Source organism: Lithobates pipiens, unplaced genomic scaffold (genome assembly GCF_037356315.1).
Source record: "Lithobates pipiens isolate NorthernLeopardFrog02 unplaced genomic scaffold, aLitPip1_a1.2 Scaffold_19, whole genome shotgun sequence".
In the NCBI taxonomy this organism is placed as follows: Eukaryota; Metazoa; Chordata; class Amphibia; order Anura; family Ranidae; genus Lithobates; species Lithobates pipiens.
Genome location: NW_027507764.1, coordinates 334,304,052 through 334,320,879, shown reverse-complemented (window position 1 = coordinate 334,320,879; position 16,828 = coordinate 334,304,052). Strand labels below are relative to the sequence as shown.

At 45.8% G+C, this 16,828-nt stretch overlaps 1 protein-coding gene across 2 annotated transcripts in view; it reads left to right on the top strand.

Annotated features, from left to right (window-relative positions):
* The first annotated feature begins 10,044 nt into the window (after positions 1 to 10,044).
* The window catches only part of BCL2 (BCL2 apoptosis regulator), a 267,870-nt gene continuing 261,086 nt past the window's right edge, over positions 10,045 to 16,828 (top strand). For both annotated transcript variants that reach the window (XM_077492073.1, XM_077492074.1), the window contains exons 1-2: positions 10,045 to 10,645; positions 10,935 to 11,965. In XM_077492073.1, the coding sequence (XP_077348199.1) occupies positions 11,216 to 11,965 (750 nt within the window). In that variant the 5' untranslated portion in view covers positions 10,045 to 10,645; positions 10,935 to 11,215. The remainder of the gene's footprint in view (positions 10,646 to 10,934; positions 11,966 to 16,828) is intronic.

The window sequence follows — 16,828 nt, the reverse complement described above, 5'->3', positions numbered from 1 at the left end:
TCATGTTGTCAGCCAGTGTCCAAATACACTGCTCAAAAAAATAAAGAAACACTTTTTAATCAGAGTATAGCATCAAGTCAATGAAACTCCTGGGATATTGATCTGGTCAGTTAAATAGCAGAGGAGTTTTTTAATCAGTTTCAGCTGCTTTGGTGTTAATGAAATTAACAACAGGTGCACTAGATGGGCAACCATTAGACGCCCTCCAAAACAGGACTGGTTTTACAGGTGGAGGCCACTGCCATTTTTTTCCCCTACTCATCTTTTCTGCCTGTTTTTCACTAGTTTTGCATTTGGCTAGGGTCAGTGTCACTACTGGTAGCATGGGGCAATAACTGGACCCTAGAGAGGTTGCTCAGGCAGTCCAACTCCTCCAGGATAACACATCAATATGTACCATTGCCAGAAGGTTTGCTGTGTCTCCCAGCACAGTCTCAAGAGCATGAAGGAGATTCCAGGAGACAGGCAGTTACTCTAGGAGAACTGGACAGGGCCGTAGAAGGTCCTTAACCCATCAGCAGGACTGGTATCTACTTAGGGTTGCCACATCATCCCTTTAATCCAGAACATGCATGAATTACACAGGTTCTCCGGCTGATTTATTTATTTTTTATTTTTAATTACCACCTTAATCAGCCACAGAACCTTTGTAATTCATGTCCCAGATGGGATGATGTGGCAACCCTATATCTACTGCAGGCATGTCCAAAGTCCGGCCCGCGGTCCGGTTTTGAACGACCTGCCTGGTTATTTAAAATGTATATCTTTTGTGGCCCCCAACAATCTCCCAGCGCCGGGGCCACAAAAGATATATAGGCTGGCTGCCTCGGAGGAAGGAGGCGGGACAAGCGCCGTGCACACAGGAGGAGTATTTCCCGTTTACATGGCAGCCTCTGTAATAGGAAGTCCCATCTCTGGCGCTGCCATTGGACGACTGTTCTGTCCATCAAAGGAGGCAAGACTTTCTCTTAAAGAGGCCGCTTTGTAAACAGGAGATTCTCCTGTAGGATGACTTTGGCGCTCGTCCTGCCCCCTCCATGTCCCCTCCAAGGCTGCACTGAAGGTAATGGTGAGTGAATTCCTGGCAATGGTGGTTGCATTCCTGGCAATGGTTGGTGTATTCCTGGCAATGGTGAGTGCATTCCTGGCAATGGTGGGGGAATTCCTGGAAATTGTGGGTGTATTCCTGGTAATGGTGAGTGCATTCCTGGCAATGGTGGGTGTATTCCTGGCAATGGTGAGTGCATTCCTGGAAATGGTGGGTGTATTCTTGGTAATGGTGAGTGCATTCCTGGCAATGGTGGGTGTATTCCTGGCAATGGTGGGTGTATTCCTGGCAATGGTGGGTGTATTCCTGGCAATGGTGAGTGCATTACTGGCAATGGTGGGTGCATTCCTGACAATGGTGAGTGCATTCCTGGCAATGGTGAGTGCATTGCTGGCAATGGTGGGGCTGCATTCCTGGCAATGGTTGGGCTTCATTCCTGGCAATGGTGGGCGCTGCATTCCTGGCAGTGGTGGGCACTGCTTTTCTTGCAATGGTAAATGCATTCCTTGTAATGGTGGGGCTGCATTCCTAGCAATGGTGAGTGAATTCCTGGCAATGGTGGGTGTATTCCTGGCAATGGTGGGGCTGCATTCCTGGCAATGGTGGGGCTGCATTCCTGGCAATGGTGAGTGCATTGCTGGCAATGGTGGGGCTGCATTCCTGGCAATGTTTGGGCTTCATTCCTGGCAATGGTGGTCGCTGCATTCCTGGCAATGGTGGGCACTGCATTCCTGGCAATGGTGAGTGCATTCCTGGCAATGGTGAGTGCATTCCTGGCAATGGTGGGTGCATTCCTGGCAATGGTGAGTGCATTCCTGGCAATAGTGAGTGCATTGCTGGCAATGGTGGGGCTGCATTCCTGGCAATGGTTGGGCTTCATTCCTGGCAATGGTGGGCGCTGCATTCCTGGCAATGGTGGGCACTGCATTTCTTGCAATGGTGAGTGCATTCCTTGTAATGGTGGGGCTGCATTCCTAGCAATGGTGAGTGAATTCCTGGCAATGGTGGGTGTATTCCAGGCAATGGTGGGGCTGCATCCCTGGCAATGGTGGGGCTGCATCCCTGGCAATGGTGGGGCTGCATTCCTGGCAATGGTGGGGCTGCATTCCTGGCAATGGTGAGTGAATTCCTGGCAATGGTGGGTGCATTCCTGGCAATGGTGAGTGCATTCCTGGCAATGGTGGGTGCATTCCTGGCAATGGTGGGTGTATTCCTGGTAATGGTGAGTGCATTCCTCGCAATGGTGGGTGCATTCCTGGCAATGGTGGGTGCATTCCTGGCAATGGTGAGTGCATTCCTGGCAATGGTGGGTGTTTTTCTGGCAATGGTGAGTGCATTCCTGGTAATGGTGAGTGCATTTCTCGCAATGGTGGGGCTGTATTCCTGGCAATGGGGAGTGAATTCCTGGCAATGGTTGGGCTGCATTCCTGGCAATGGTAGGCGCTGCATTCCTGGCAATGGTGGGCGCTGCATTCCTGGCAATTGTGGGTCTGCAGGTGGGCACTGATCCTTATTTTGCTTCACAGTTCTTTATTTAAAATGTTAAATTTTTTTTACCCTGAAACTTTCCTCTTAAAGTGAAGGTGCGTGCTATACTCCAATAAATACGGTATATCCAAATAATACACCTGAGCTTGTTGGGCAGTGTATTAAAGCTTGAACGAACATATTTAGACCGAATTTTAATGGTTCAAAGAATGTCAGGCAAAATGATCGGCCCTCGCACATGTTCACTTCATCAAATCTGGCCCTTTTTGAAAATAGTTTGTACACCCCTGATGTACTCCTTTGTGCAAGGAGGAACAAGATGAGCATTGCCAGAGCCCTACAAAATGACCTCCAGCAGGCCACTGGTGTAAATGTCTCTGACCAAACAATCAGAAACAGACTTCATGAAGATGGCCTGAGGGCCTGACATCATCTAGTCGGCCCTGTGCTCACTGCTAGGCACCGTGGCGCTTGATTGGCATTTGCCATTGAACACCAGAATTAGCAGGTCTGCCACTGGTGCCCTGTTCTTTTCACAGATGAGAGCAGGTTCACCCTGAGCACATGTGACAGATGTGAAAGGGTCTGGAGAAGCCACTGAGAATGTTATGCTGCCTGTAACATCATTTATCGTGACCGGTTTGGTGGTGGGTCAATGATGGTCTGGGGAGGCATATCCATGGAGGGACGCACATACCTCTACATGCCAGACATTGGCACCCTGACTGCCATTAGGTATCCAGATGAAATCCTTGGACCCATTGTCCGACCCTACAATGCCCGGCCTCATGTGGCGAATATGTCCCCAGTTCCTGGAGAATGAAGGAATTGATACCATTGAATGGCCCCCATGCTCACCTGACCTAAATCCAATAGAAAACCTCTGAGACATTATGTTTTGGTCCATCTGACGCTGCCAGGTTGCACCTCAGTCTGTTCAGGAGCTCATCTGCCCAACATGCCTTGGTCCAGATCTGGACATAGAAAAAAGCGCATTCCAGCCATACCAATAAGGAGTTGCCAACATCCCTTGTGCAGTTAATAAGAAAAGGAGATAACCCCCATAATAACTGGGACTTTAACGGCAACGAAATACAAAAATACAATATATTTTATTAAATAAAATGTACATATATACAAATTATGAATTTTCAAACCAATAAAATTTGATAACAATGATGATGAATTCCCATGGAGGTCCAAACAGCCGATGCGTTTCAGGACACAACGTCCCTTCGTCAGGGGAAATAGTTGGGAAGGAATCACTCCAAAAGGATCATCATGGAAATTCACTGCTGGACAGAAGGCAGCAATTGCATCGCAGACACACACCACTAATGTTACAAGGACATCGTTGTACCGGGTGGGTCACCAGACATCCACACAAGTCCCACAATGGAGCAACAAAGGATAAGGCACAGATGGATCTAACTCTCAGTATTCCTAGCGGCTCTCCACAATGTGTAATCTTAATCGAATCCACATTGGGGATAATGCAGAAAAAACGCTACACAGCCAGGGCATACATACAGATGTCACTCTTAGCCCTTGTACACACGGTCGGAGATTCCGACGGAATGTGTCCTATCGGACCGTTTTGTCGGATATTCCGACTGTGTGTGGTCTCCATCGGACTGTTTCCGTCGGAATATCCGACGGACCAACTTTTCTAACTTGCCGGTAAAATTTTCCGACAAAATGCTCCGATCGGACATACTCCGATCATGTGTAGCCTACTCTGACGGACAAAGTGCCACGCATGCTCAGATCAAATTCCTAGACCAAAGCTATTGACTACTAGCCTGAACGTAGTCCCGTCGTAATGAAATAGCGTCATCACGTTATGTACAATCGGATTTTCCGACAACTTAGTCCGACCGTGTGTATGCAACATCACTTCCGGACCTCTTCCGGAATTAATCTGTCGGAATTACTCCGACGGATTTGGTTGTCGGAATCTCCGACCGTGTGTACAAGGGCTTAGGGTTTATTAGTTTTGCAATAAGGAATGGATCTTAGGTGTATTATTTAAGTATCAGAAGTATGGTAAACCGGCAGTCCCTCTGTTAAGATCCTCCAGCGTCAGCTGCATGCAACCACCATTCATAACAGTGACCTAACAGTGACCTGAATCACTGTTATGAATGGCGGTTGCATGCAAGTGACTGTCTCCTCCACAGTCTTGGCCCCTCCCCTATGTGTGACAACACAGGGCACTCACGTGTCTTCCTCAGGGGGATGTGATTGGATGGTGGAAGCTTCTGAAATGTATACTGCATCGGCGGCCATTAAAGTGAAGCCCTGATGTGCGCCATTTTATTGTGGGTCTGTCTATACAAAAACTCTGGTGATATTGGAGTCATTCATGCCAATAGTAACACTGGTCACAGGCTCCAAGTGTATATCGTGGCGGCCAGGACATGTCTATGAGACTCATCTGATCACAGATCAGAGTAAGGGGTCGATCCCGACCCCTTACCACATGATTAGCTGTCTGCCAATGACAGCTGATCGTGTGATGACAACAGAGCCGGTAATTGGCCGATCACCAGCGGCCGTGAGAGGGACTTCAGTCCCGATCACGGCGAGCTGGCGCCAGCTCATCAGTGCCCACCTGCACCCTGCCAGTGCCACCTAAGGAAAGGCAAAAGTGCCACCCATCAGTGCCACCCATTAGTGCCCACAGTGCCACCTATCAGTGCCCACAATCTGCCTCAACAACAGTGCTGCACCTCAGTGCCACATATCCGTGCCCATCAGTATCATCTACCAGTGCCCATCAGTGCCGCCCATCAGTGCCCAGCAGTGCCACCTATCAGAGCCACCTATCAGTGCCCATCAGCCCCATCTATCAGTGGTACCTATCAGTGCCCATTAGTGCCACCCATCCGTGCCATCTTATTCGTGCCCATCTTTGCCCATCAGTGCCGCCTTATCTGTGCCCAACAGTACTGCCTTATCTGTGCCTATCGGTGCCACCTTATCTGTGCCTATCTGTGCCACCTTAACTGTGCCTATCAGTGCTCACCAGTGCAGCCTATCAGTGCCCACCAGTGCCGCCTCATCAGCGCATTTCAATGAAGGAGAAAAATGACCTGTTTGCAAAATTTTATAACAAACTATTAAACATGATTTTTTTTTTTTTTGCATCTTTTTTTGTTTGTTTAGCAAAAAATAAAACTCCCAGCTGTAATTAAATACCACCAAAACAAAGCTCCATTTGTGGGGAAAAAAATGATAAAAACTTCATTTGGGTACAGTGTTGTATGGCCAAGCAATTGTCATTCAAAGTGCATCAGCGCTGAAAGCTGAAAATTGGTCTGGGCAGGAGGGGGGTTTAAGTGCCCAGTAAGCAAGTGGTTAATCTACCAGCATGTCTTTAGAATGTGGGAGGAAACCGGAGTACCCGGAGGAAACCCACACAGACACATGTAGAACATGCAAACTCCAGGCAGATGGTGTCGTGGTCAGGATTTGAACCAGCAACTCTTTTTGCTGATAGGTGAAAGTGCCAACCACTACCCCACTGTGCTGCTATATGTGCATATTCCAGCATGAGCACCCATTTAAATCTTTGAGTCACATAAAGGAGGGTGGAGAGCTGCTGTATGAGCAGAAAACAAGGGACAAAACGCTCATAAAACGTTTATGTTGCAGATTTTCAGGTGTTTCCGTTGACATCTATGGAGCCCAATCTGCTTCCAATCTGCCAAAAAGAAGCTCATGTACTTTTCTGAGTGACAGGTGTTTTGCTTCAGGTGGCAGAATACTCAGATGTGCACAGAGACCATTGAATAAGATTTGGCTTGTTGAGCTTTTTAGAGCTACAAGCTTCAAGCAGAAAATTGCTCCGGTGTGAACAGGGCCTAAAGCCCAAAGCACACTATAAGAAAATCGGACAAACATTTTCGTCCGAGGAACAATCGTGCGATTTTCTGATCGTGTGTACACAACGTTGACAGCCGATTCCGACCTCTTGAACGAAAATTTCCGAATGGACAAACTCCAAAAAAAAAAAAAAATTCTCATACGGGAACCAAAGGAACGATTTTCATTTAATGTATACCATTTTCAGATGATTTTAGTAGGAGAAAAATTTCAAAATGAAAGACTGCGCATGATCAGAAACAATTAACAACAAAATTTTTTTGTTTTTTTCATTTTTTTGTTATAGTGGTTGTAAACCCTTACAGACCACTTTTTAATACAGGTAAGCATATAATAAGGCTTACCTGTAGCTACCCTGGACATTTCCTAAACCTGCACGGTTTAGGAGATATCCCCTGTATTTGCATGTGTTTACATCATCGGCACATGCGCACTGGAGCAAACTGAAGTAACGGCACAGTTTCAGCGAGTATGCCATTACCAGTGGCTCCTGCGTGCATGCGCGACATCATCGCGGCTCCGGCCAATCACAGCACCCGAGCCCGCGGTACCCGGAAGTAATCCCCAGGAGTGATGTTGGCTGCCGGTGCTGTGTACGGGCACTGCAGCGAGGGCTTTGATCTCAAGTGGGTATTACATAATGAGCTAGTATGCTACTGAGTACAGTGTCGCACGGCTGCACAATTGTCAGTTAATGTAATGCAGTGCCGTATCGAAAAAAAGGGCCTGGTCATGAAGGGGGGTAAATCTTTCGTAGGTCAAGTGGTTAACGCATAGCTCTCAATTATCTCTGTTTTCGAGGGGCTGTCCCTGACTTGGTCCCTCTTTCCTCCTCATTTTTTCCTCATTTTGGTTTGATATATATAGCTGTACATAAAATGCACTTTTTACCCCAAAATTTTTCAGATTTTTCAAAAAGTGGTTCCCAGTGCTAAACCTTTGATCCAATTTCTAAATCGTTGCATTTAAAACAATTTAAAAGCCAGTATAAAGGAGTAGTAGTGGCAAAAAAAAGCACTTGTGGGTTTAACTGATCAATTTTTTTATGTATAATTCTCCTTTATGATGGCATGGCAGGGGGTGTGTGTTCCATGCCTACTGTACATACTTTTGCTAATAGGTGTCCCTGGTTCCCAGCTCAAAAATGTTGGATGTATGGTTAAAGTGTGTGTTTTTTTTTAACTGTGTTTGCAAAACTGCTACACAAATACCGTGCGCAAAAGTTATAGCGTCCACAAACTATGGAATATTTGTATTTATTATTTTTTTTACTAGTAATGGTGGCAATCAGCAACTTATAGCGGGACTGCGATATTACGGAGGACATTCTGACACTACCTGACACTTTTGACAATTTTTGGGGACCCTTGACACGCACAAAAACATGCACTGTCTCTGTACTAATAACACTGGCTGGGAAAGGGTTAACATCAAGGGAGATCAAAGGATTAACTGTGCGCCTAGCCAGTGTTTTATGAGGGGAAGTGATGGGATTTATTCCCTGCTTTGCAGGGACACAAATTCCATAAATTACCTCCTGTAAGGCTGGATTCACACCTATGCAATTTTAGTGCTTTTTGCATTTCGCAGATTTGCACTACAGAACGTGTTCCATAGGACACCATGGTAAATGGACTGTAGTGCAAATCTGCAAAATGCAAAAAGCACTAAAACTGCATAGGTGTGAATCCAGCCTAAGAATGGCGATCGGCCTTGTTTACATCTGCTCTCTGCCTAGCTTCCACTGTGTGTAATCACGGTGGAAGCGCACGCCTCCTACCCTGGAAGAGTTGGATCACGTATATATACGTGATCTGGTGCATGGGTTCCACCCTGTAGCAGTAAAACTGCTATAGGGCAGACCTGAAGTGGTTAAAGTGTATTTTAAAAAAAACAAAACGTTGCGCAAATACAATATGACATAAAATATCGCAACAGTCGCCATTTTATTCCCTAGGGTCTCTGCAAAAAAAAGTAAAATGTTTAGGGTTTATAAGTAATACTAATTTAAACTTGTTAACAAAAAGTGCCAGAAAAAGCCTGGTCGGCAAGTGGTCAACCACTTGCCAACCACCCCATAGCAGATTTACCGCTACAGGGCACCCGCGCTGTGCAGAATCAGGTATATATACCTGATTCTGCACTTCAGGGTTTTGGGTGCGATGGCGGCTCACTTCCACTGTGATTTTACACAGCAGGTCCCGCAAACTCGATGTCCCATGGCACCCGCTGATCGTTCAGAACACTGACAGAATGCCAGTGTCCCTATGTAAACAAGGCAGACTGTCATTCTGTCAGTACAGAAGACATGGATCCTATGTTCCTGTAAAGCAGAAACACCAATCCATGTCTTCCAGTCGTAAAAGCACCGCCCCCACTACACTGACACATTAGCTAGGCACATAGTTAAACAGTGGTGGCCCGTCCATTAGGGGCGCCGGAATGCTGCCCCCTCTATCCATGGCCGCAACCCCATGCCCTATCCATGGCCACTATTTTGACAGGACACCACCACCCCCTATTCATGCATCCGGCCCCTTTCAGGATGCCAGGTGTGTGAATTCCAGCGGTGGGGGTGTTTTTTAAGCACCTGATTAGAGCCAGAGGCTCTAATAGGCTTCCAAGTAGGGTGGGCTCGTGGCGCAGAGTATTGTGGCAGGAGCCCACCCAGGTGTTACAACAACGAATGAATATTCTCTATTGAAACACTGATCCTCCATAAGGATGAGGTCAGGCGTGTTCGCATGCTTCACGTGCAGAGCCCGCCAGGAAGTCGGCGCAGCGCTGTGCTAATCACAAGCAGTGAGACATTGCCCGATCTCTGCAGCCGCGCATTGGGCAATGTCTCATTGACTGTGATTAGTGCAGCGCTGCGCTGACTTCCTGGCGGGCTTTGCACGTGGAGCATGCGAACATGCCTGACCTCATCCTTAATCCTCAATCTTCCCAATCAGAAGCAGGTCTGAGACCCATTTTCTGATTAGCTGAAAAGAGAAGAGTCCCAATTGGCCACTGAGCAGGAGGGAGGAAACAGAAGCGGAGCAAGGGAAGGCGCCAGAGCTGCCCACCATAGATGGTGTAAGTGCATCAGACCCACGTGACCAACTGCCCAACTGACCCTAGGGGGGGTGGTACTGTTTGCCGCTCCCCCCCCCCCCCCAAAAAAAATTACCACCAGTTAACCTCTGTGTTTCATTTGCAGCAAATACCACAGGACATAAAAAATTTGTAACACTCGCCCTTTTATTCCCCGCTAAAGAAAAAAAATGTATACTCTTTGGGGGTTCTAAGCAATTTACTAGCAAAAAATTCTGATTTAAACTGGTAAACAAAAAGCGCCACGTAAAAAGTCTGTTCGGCAAGTGGTTAATATGTGCGAACGCAGCGTATTTCATTGTGTTTTGTGCCCTTGGTCATCATTTCGTCATTTTTTTTTTTTTCAGTCTGCAGCTACTACTGTCGGTTTTTATCTGAATGAACCTCCAACAATTTGCACGTAGTATTTGTCTTCTGTAAGGTAAACTGCCGTTTAGGTTTTTCCCCAATAGAGGGAGCTCTACTGCCATGCGCATTGCACTTGAAAGAGAAGGAAATCAATTTAGTCCGCCCAGCTGACACACACACACACACACACACACACACTGAATGCAGTACGCATACACACAGGATAGAATAGTGAGTAAGCCGTGTCCCGCCTCCACACTGTACTGTAAGGGAGGCAAGATGAAGGAAGGAAGCATAATAAAAAGAAACTGAATTACACACAGAGCTTGCTGAATGCAGATGACTGCACTGCTCTGGCTGCAGCCTGTGCTGGATTCATTCAAAGGGATTTTTGTTGTTTTTTTGTTTTTTTCTGTATTATTATCTTGTTGCCCTGGCTGTGCAGCATATGTGTATGGCTTTTGCAAGGCATTGAATTAGTGGGAGTGAGCACACTGCTGCAAGAGCTTTGGATCGAAGGAGGAAAAAAAAAAATTGCATTTGGGTTCTTCCTGCGACCGCAGGGTCACCTGGGTGGCCCCCAGAAGCATTTGTTTTTTTTGGTTTTTGTTTTTTTTTTTCCCTAGGGATGCTTATGTGACATTTGGCCACTTTTTACTGATGCATCTGGGGGCCCCTGAACATTTCAGCTCATCGAACCTCTGTATTTATGGAAGTTCTTTCATGGATTCGGATGATCAGGGAAGTCCAACAGCAGAACCGTATTTGGGGAAGCGAGTGAGTATATTACATAATTAATCATAATGTAGCGTTTGCACAAATGGCTAGTTTAAACCTTATGCACGCCACCTAACCTAATGAGACATCGTATATTTATGGGATTTTTCCCTGCGCACACACTATTCGCTTTCACTGCATTACTGCAGTTAATTAGTCATGGTTTTTTTTGTTTGTTTTTTTTTTTTATTTTTTTATTCATTCTGCAACTTGTATTTGCATTATTAAAGTTAGGCATGACACACGAAAAATCCACTTGGTTGTTAAACAAACGTATTTTGTATTTCAGTGTGAAGAAGGGAATGTCCCTTGATCGATGATAATGAAAACACCTTTACAGGGGAAATTATTGTAAATTTACAGAACTCCACTGGAAGGAAGAGGAGGAGGAGGGGGGGGGGGATGAAGAATGAAAAGGCATCAGAGTGACACCGCTCACGCAACTAAAGTGTAACAGTTGTGGACCTTGCTTTGAGATCTGGTTGAGGTGCGACCTTATTTTATTTTTCTGTTACAATTTTTATTTTGTATCGTTCATTTCTTGCCTGCCCTTCTTGGAAAAAAAAAAAAATGGCTAATCCCAGGAGAGGAGGGTACGATCATCGGGAGATAGTGGCGAAATACATCCATTATAAGCTGTCGCAGAGGGGCTATGAGTGGGAAGAAGGGCGACACTTAACTGCTGCGCTCTCAGAAGCTTCTGCTGCTGCTAACAATAATTCTTTTAATGATGAAGAGGTTTCTGCTACCCCGGGAGGTCCAACTGGACATCCACCTGCTTCAAATTTGCCTGCTGCTTCCTCTTCAGATGATGAAACTCCAAGTGATGCTCCAGTCCTAGACAATGCACCTGCTGCTCACAGAAGTACCACATCTGCTGCTTCCACTGTCCCTTTACCCCAAGCAGAAGTAGATGTTTCCCAGAGGGACTTGAATGCCCCCCAAGATGCCAACCAACCGCTAGATGATAATAATGAGGAATATGTCCCTTTACAACCCCTTCCCCGAGAATTATTTCAGACACTGAGGCGTGCAGGAGATGAGTTCTCCGGTATGTACCAGCAGGACTTCAGACATATATCAGGGCTTCTCCATCTTACCCCATCCACAGTTCGTCTTCGCTTTGCTGCTGTGGTGGAGGAGCTCTTTCATGATGGGATAAACTGGGGCCGTATTGTGGCTTTCTTCGAATTCGGAGGAGTTATGTGCGTGGAAAGTGTCAACCGAGAGATGTCTCCTCTGGTAGACTCCATTGTTGGATGGATGACTGACTACCTGAACAGACATCTGCAGAACTGGATCCAAGAGCAGGGAGGATGGGTATGTTATAGTCTTCTACATTTCCTAGGTCTGCGTGTTGTTTGGTATCGCTGATAGGTCTTTGAGAGAAAATGTGAAATACAACACATGCTGGAAATTTGATTCTCATCAAACTGGAATCTTGTCTCTTCTAGCTAATTTTTGCTTTTCTTATGAAGCTTGATAAAAAAAAGTTCAAAGTTTACAAGACTTAGCAAGAAGGTCATTAAATAGTAAACGCGTTTAAACATGGGTGTCCTCATAATGGACAAGTGATGAAGATATCAGTAAAGTTGAAACTGAATTAACAAACTGTGTTTTTAGCTTCTAGGTCACTCCAAAGTAACTAAACTAGGAGTGTATCAAAAGTTAGTCTGGGGCATAGGTCAAGATATATTGTCTGATTTGTAAGGAATGAAATGAGTTATCAAATTTGATTTGTTTATCTGTGATTTAGAAATCCAAGCCATACTCCCAACATGTTTCACCCTCCCCCTTGTTGGGGGCATGGCTTGGATGAATCGAGCTGAGGCTGCTTTTACCTTCTAACCACTCAGGCTGGGTAAGGTGTACAGCAGCCCGGCTATCTCTTCCTGTATCTACAGCGTCGATTGGGTCTGAACGAACCATTCCCCATCTTGCACCATCTCTAATTAGCCTCATAGGACCTTGTTAGCATGAGTAGGGGTCACTAAGCATTTTGTGGATTACAATGTTTATCTGTGATGGTTTGAAAGTTTCTGATTTGGAGTGTTATTGAATCAAAAATACAGTATCTCACAAAAGTGAGTATACCCCCTCACATTTTTTGTAAATATTTTATTATATCTTTTCAGGTGACAACACTGAAGAAATGACACTTTGCTACAATGTAAAGTGGTAAGTGTACAGCTTGTATAACAGTGCACATTTGTTATCCCCTCAAAATAACATAAAACACAGCCATTAATGTCTACACTGCTGGCAACAAAAGTGAGTACACCCCTAAGTGAAAATGTCCAAATTGAGCCTAAAGTGTCAATATTTTGTGTGGCCACCATTATATTCCAGCACTGCCTTTAACCCTCTTGAGCATGGAGTTCACCAGAGCTTCAAATGTAGCCACTGGAGACTTCAAATGAAGCAGTCCACTTCCACTCCTTCATGATGATATCACGGAGCTGGTGGATGTTAGAGACCTTGCGCTCCTCCACCTTCTGTTTGAGGATGCCCCACAGATGTTCAATAGGGTTTAGGTCTGGAGACATGCTTGGCCAGTCCACCACCTTTACCCTCAGTTTGTTTAGCAAGGCACTGGTCTTCTTGGAGGGGTGTTTGGGGTCATTATCATGTTGGAATACTGCCCTGGGTCCCAGTCTCCGAAGGGAGGGGAACATGCTCAGCTTCAGTATGTCACAGTACATGTTGGCATTCATGGTTCCGTCAATGAACTGCAGCACTTGTGAAGGCCCAGACCATGACACATACCCCCCTCCCCCCCACCCCTAACATGCTTGACTAGGCAAGACAAACTTGTCTTTGTACTTCTCACCTGGTTGCCACCACACACGCTTGACACCATCTGAACCAAATACGTTTATCTTGGTTTCATCAGACCACACCACATGGTTTCAGTAAACCATGTCCTTAGTCTGCTTGTCTTCAGCAAACTGTTTGTGGGCTTTCTTGTGCATCATCTTTAGAAGAGGCTTCCTTCTAGGACAACAGCCATGCAGACCAATTTGATGCAGTGTGTGGCATATGGTCTGAGCACTGACAGGCTGACCCCCCCCAACCCTTCAACCTCTGCAGCAATGCTGGCAGCACTCATACGTCTATTTCCCAAAGACAACCTCTGAATATGATGTTGAGTACATGCACTCAACTCCTTTGGTTGACCATAGGAAAGCCTGTCCTGAGTGAAAACTGTCCTGTTAAACCGCTGTATGGGCTTGGCCACCATGCTGCAGCTCCGTTTCAGGGTCTTGGCAATCTTCTAAGCCCTGGTACACACGATCGGAGATTCCGACGGAATGTGTCTGATCGGAGCGTTTTGTCGGATATTCCGACTGTGTGTGGTCTGCATCGGACTGTTTCTGTCGGAATATCCGTCGGACCAAATTTTCCAACTTGCCGGAAATATTTTCCGACAAAATGCTCCGATCAGACATACTCCGATCATGTGTAGAGAATTTCGATCAGACAAAGTGCCACGCATGCTCAGATCAAATTCCTACATCAAAGCTATTGGCTACTAGCCTGAACATAGTCCCATCGTAACGAAATTACGTCATCACGTTCTGAAAGATCGGATTTTCCGACAACTTTGTCCGACCGTGTGTATGCAACAGTTTCGGATCGGACAAGATCCAATGGACAAAATCCGACGAATTTGGTTCTCAGAATCTCCGACTGTGTGTACAAGGGCTTATAGCCTAGGCCATCTTTATGTAGAGCAACAATTCTTTTTTTTTTTCAGATCATCGGAGAGTTCTTTGCCATGAGGTGCCATGTTGAACTTCCAGTGACCAGTATGAGAGAGTGAGAGCAATAACACCAAATTTAACACACCTGCTCCCCATTTACACCTCAGACCCTGTAACACTAACATGACACCAGGGAGGGAAAATGGCTAATTGGGCCCAATTTGAACATTTTCACTTAGGGCTGTACTCACTTTTGTTGGCAGCAGTGTAGACATTAATGGCTGTGCGTTGAGTTATTTTGAGGGGACCGCACATTTACACTGTTATACAAGCTGTACACTCACTAATTTATATTGTAGCAAAGTGTAATTTCTTCAGTGTTGTCACATGAAAAGATATAATAAAAGATTTACAAAAATGTGAGGGGTGTACTCACTTTTGTGATATACTGTATGTCTGAGCTGGTAAAATCCCTTATTTTCCTAAAGGGTTGTTTATGGCGATGTGAGACTTTCTGGAAAAGATGGGTTAAAAGGAATGTTGGTTAGGGGGAATAATGGGGAAAAGAGTATGCAGTGTTCACGATAGTTCCAGATAGATCTGGAAAAATGTATTGTGGAAAATGGGGGGTATATGTATGTATGTGGTGTGTGTTTTTTTTTTTATATATATATATATATATATTCTCAACAAAGTGGAAAAGGTGAAATCAATGACGTGTTGAATGAAAAAATTTGATCAGAGTATTCCCATGACCACCATGAAATGTTCTGGTTTGTATGACTGAGCTAGAAATTCTATGCAATTTGTGGTCCCAGATGAATTTATTGATATCTTTCTGCAGAGTTTTGAGGATTGACATGGGGATTGGTATTGGAAGAATCCCAAATAAATACAGAATTTTGGCTACACTGGCAATATATCCAACAAATTAGGTCTCGTGTTTGGTTCACTTCTTTTGAAGCTTTCTTATTTCGGAAAAGCATGGGGGAATTTAGCATCACAGAAAGATGGGTAAGACGAAGTGAGTCTCATGTCCAGATATTTTAGAGGGTGAAGACACAATGAGTATTTGAGTGTGCCTGAGTTGATCTAATTTGAGCTTCTGGAATATTTAATGAGAATGCTTCCATCTCCAATATTGCTCTATAGCTTTTTAGATTAGGTAGTGAACCATGCATGTAGGTCAGGGTAAAGCCGACCATAGACGGTTCGAATCTCAGCCAGTTCAGCAGGGACTGGCCAAGAATGAAATTCTGTATGGGCAGGCTGAATGTAGCTAAGTTGATCGAATGACTTAGGTGCAACCATCCTGTCAGATTTTACATGTGATTATTGTTTTTTTTTCCTTAATTTTTCATTGCTGGCTTTTTTATTTTAATTATTTTTTTCATTCAGCTGTCAGCATCGGTTGTTAAGGACATGGCGGCCATCCGCTCCTTAACAACCATGCTGTTTACTTGTTAAGGATGCCAGCGGCTGCCAGTTCCTTAAAGTGGCTGTAAACCCTCACATATACCCAGTGAGGTGAATAGCCTCAGATAATACACAGGGATGAAACCAATCTCCCTGCATAAGTTTTACTTGTATATCTGCTATCTTCAGCTTTCTACACCCTTAACCAGTTGCCGACCGCCGCACGACGATGTACGTCGACAGCATGGCACGGGCAGGCATATGGGCGTACCTGTACGTCCCTGCCTTCCCGCGGGTCGGGGGCCCGATCGGGCCCCCGCCCGGTGCCTGCGGCGGTCGGTTTTCGTCCGGGAGCGATCCGGGATGAGGGGGCGGCCATTCATTCATGGCCACCCCCTCGCGATCGCTCCCGACGAATAGAAATCCCCCGTGACATCACTTCCTCTCCTGTAATGTAAACACAGGAGAGGAAGTGATGTATTCTCTCCTCCGTGTCGGTATTTTTCGTTCCGACACGGAGGAGAGCGGATCGGTGAGTTGCACCAACACTCTACACACACAGTAGAACATGCCAGGCACACTCACACCCCCCCGATCACCCCCCCAATTACCCCTGCCCCCCAGTCACAGTGACACCAATGTCATTTTTTTTTTTTTTTTGCATTGGTGTCATTTGTGACTGTAATAACTGTTAGGGCAGTTAGGGTTAGCCCCCTTTAGTTCTAATGTACCCCCCTAACCCCCCCAATAAAGGTTTAACCCCGTGATCACCCCCCGTCGCCAGTGTCACTAAGGCTGGGTTCACATTGCAGCGGTTTATGAGAACGAATGTGATTCGCACCGCACTGCAGTGCAAATCACATCCGATCTCTGTGCGATTCGAGTTCAGCCATTCGCCGCACCCGCCGCACCCGCCGCAAATTCGCACGGGACCCTTTTTTTGGCCCGCAGCAGAATCGGATCGCATGGGTGTTCACACCATGCGATCCGAGTTTGCAGATCGCACTGCGATATGCGAACTGATCTGGGGGTGTCAGTAACATTTCACTGACACTCCCAGCAG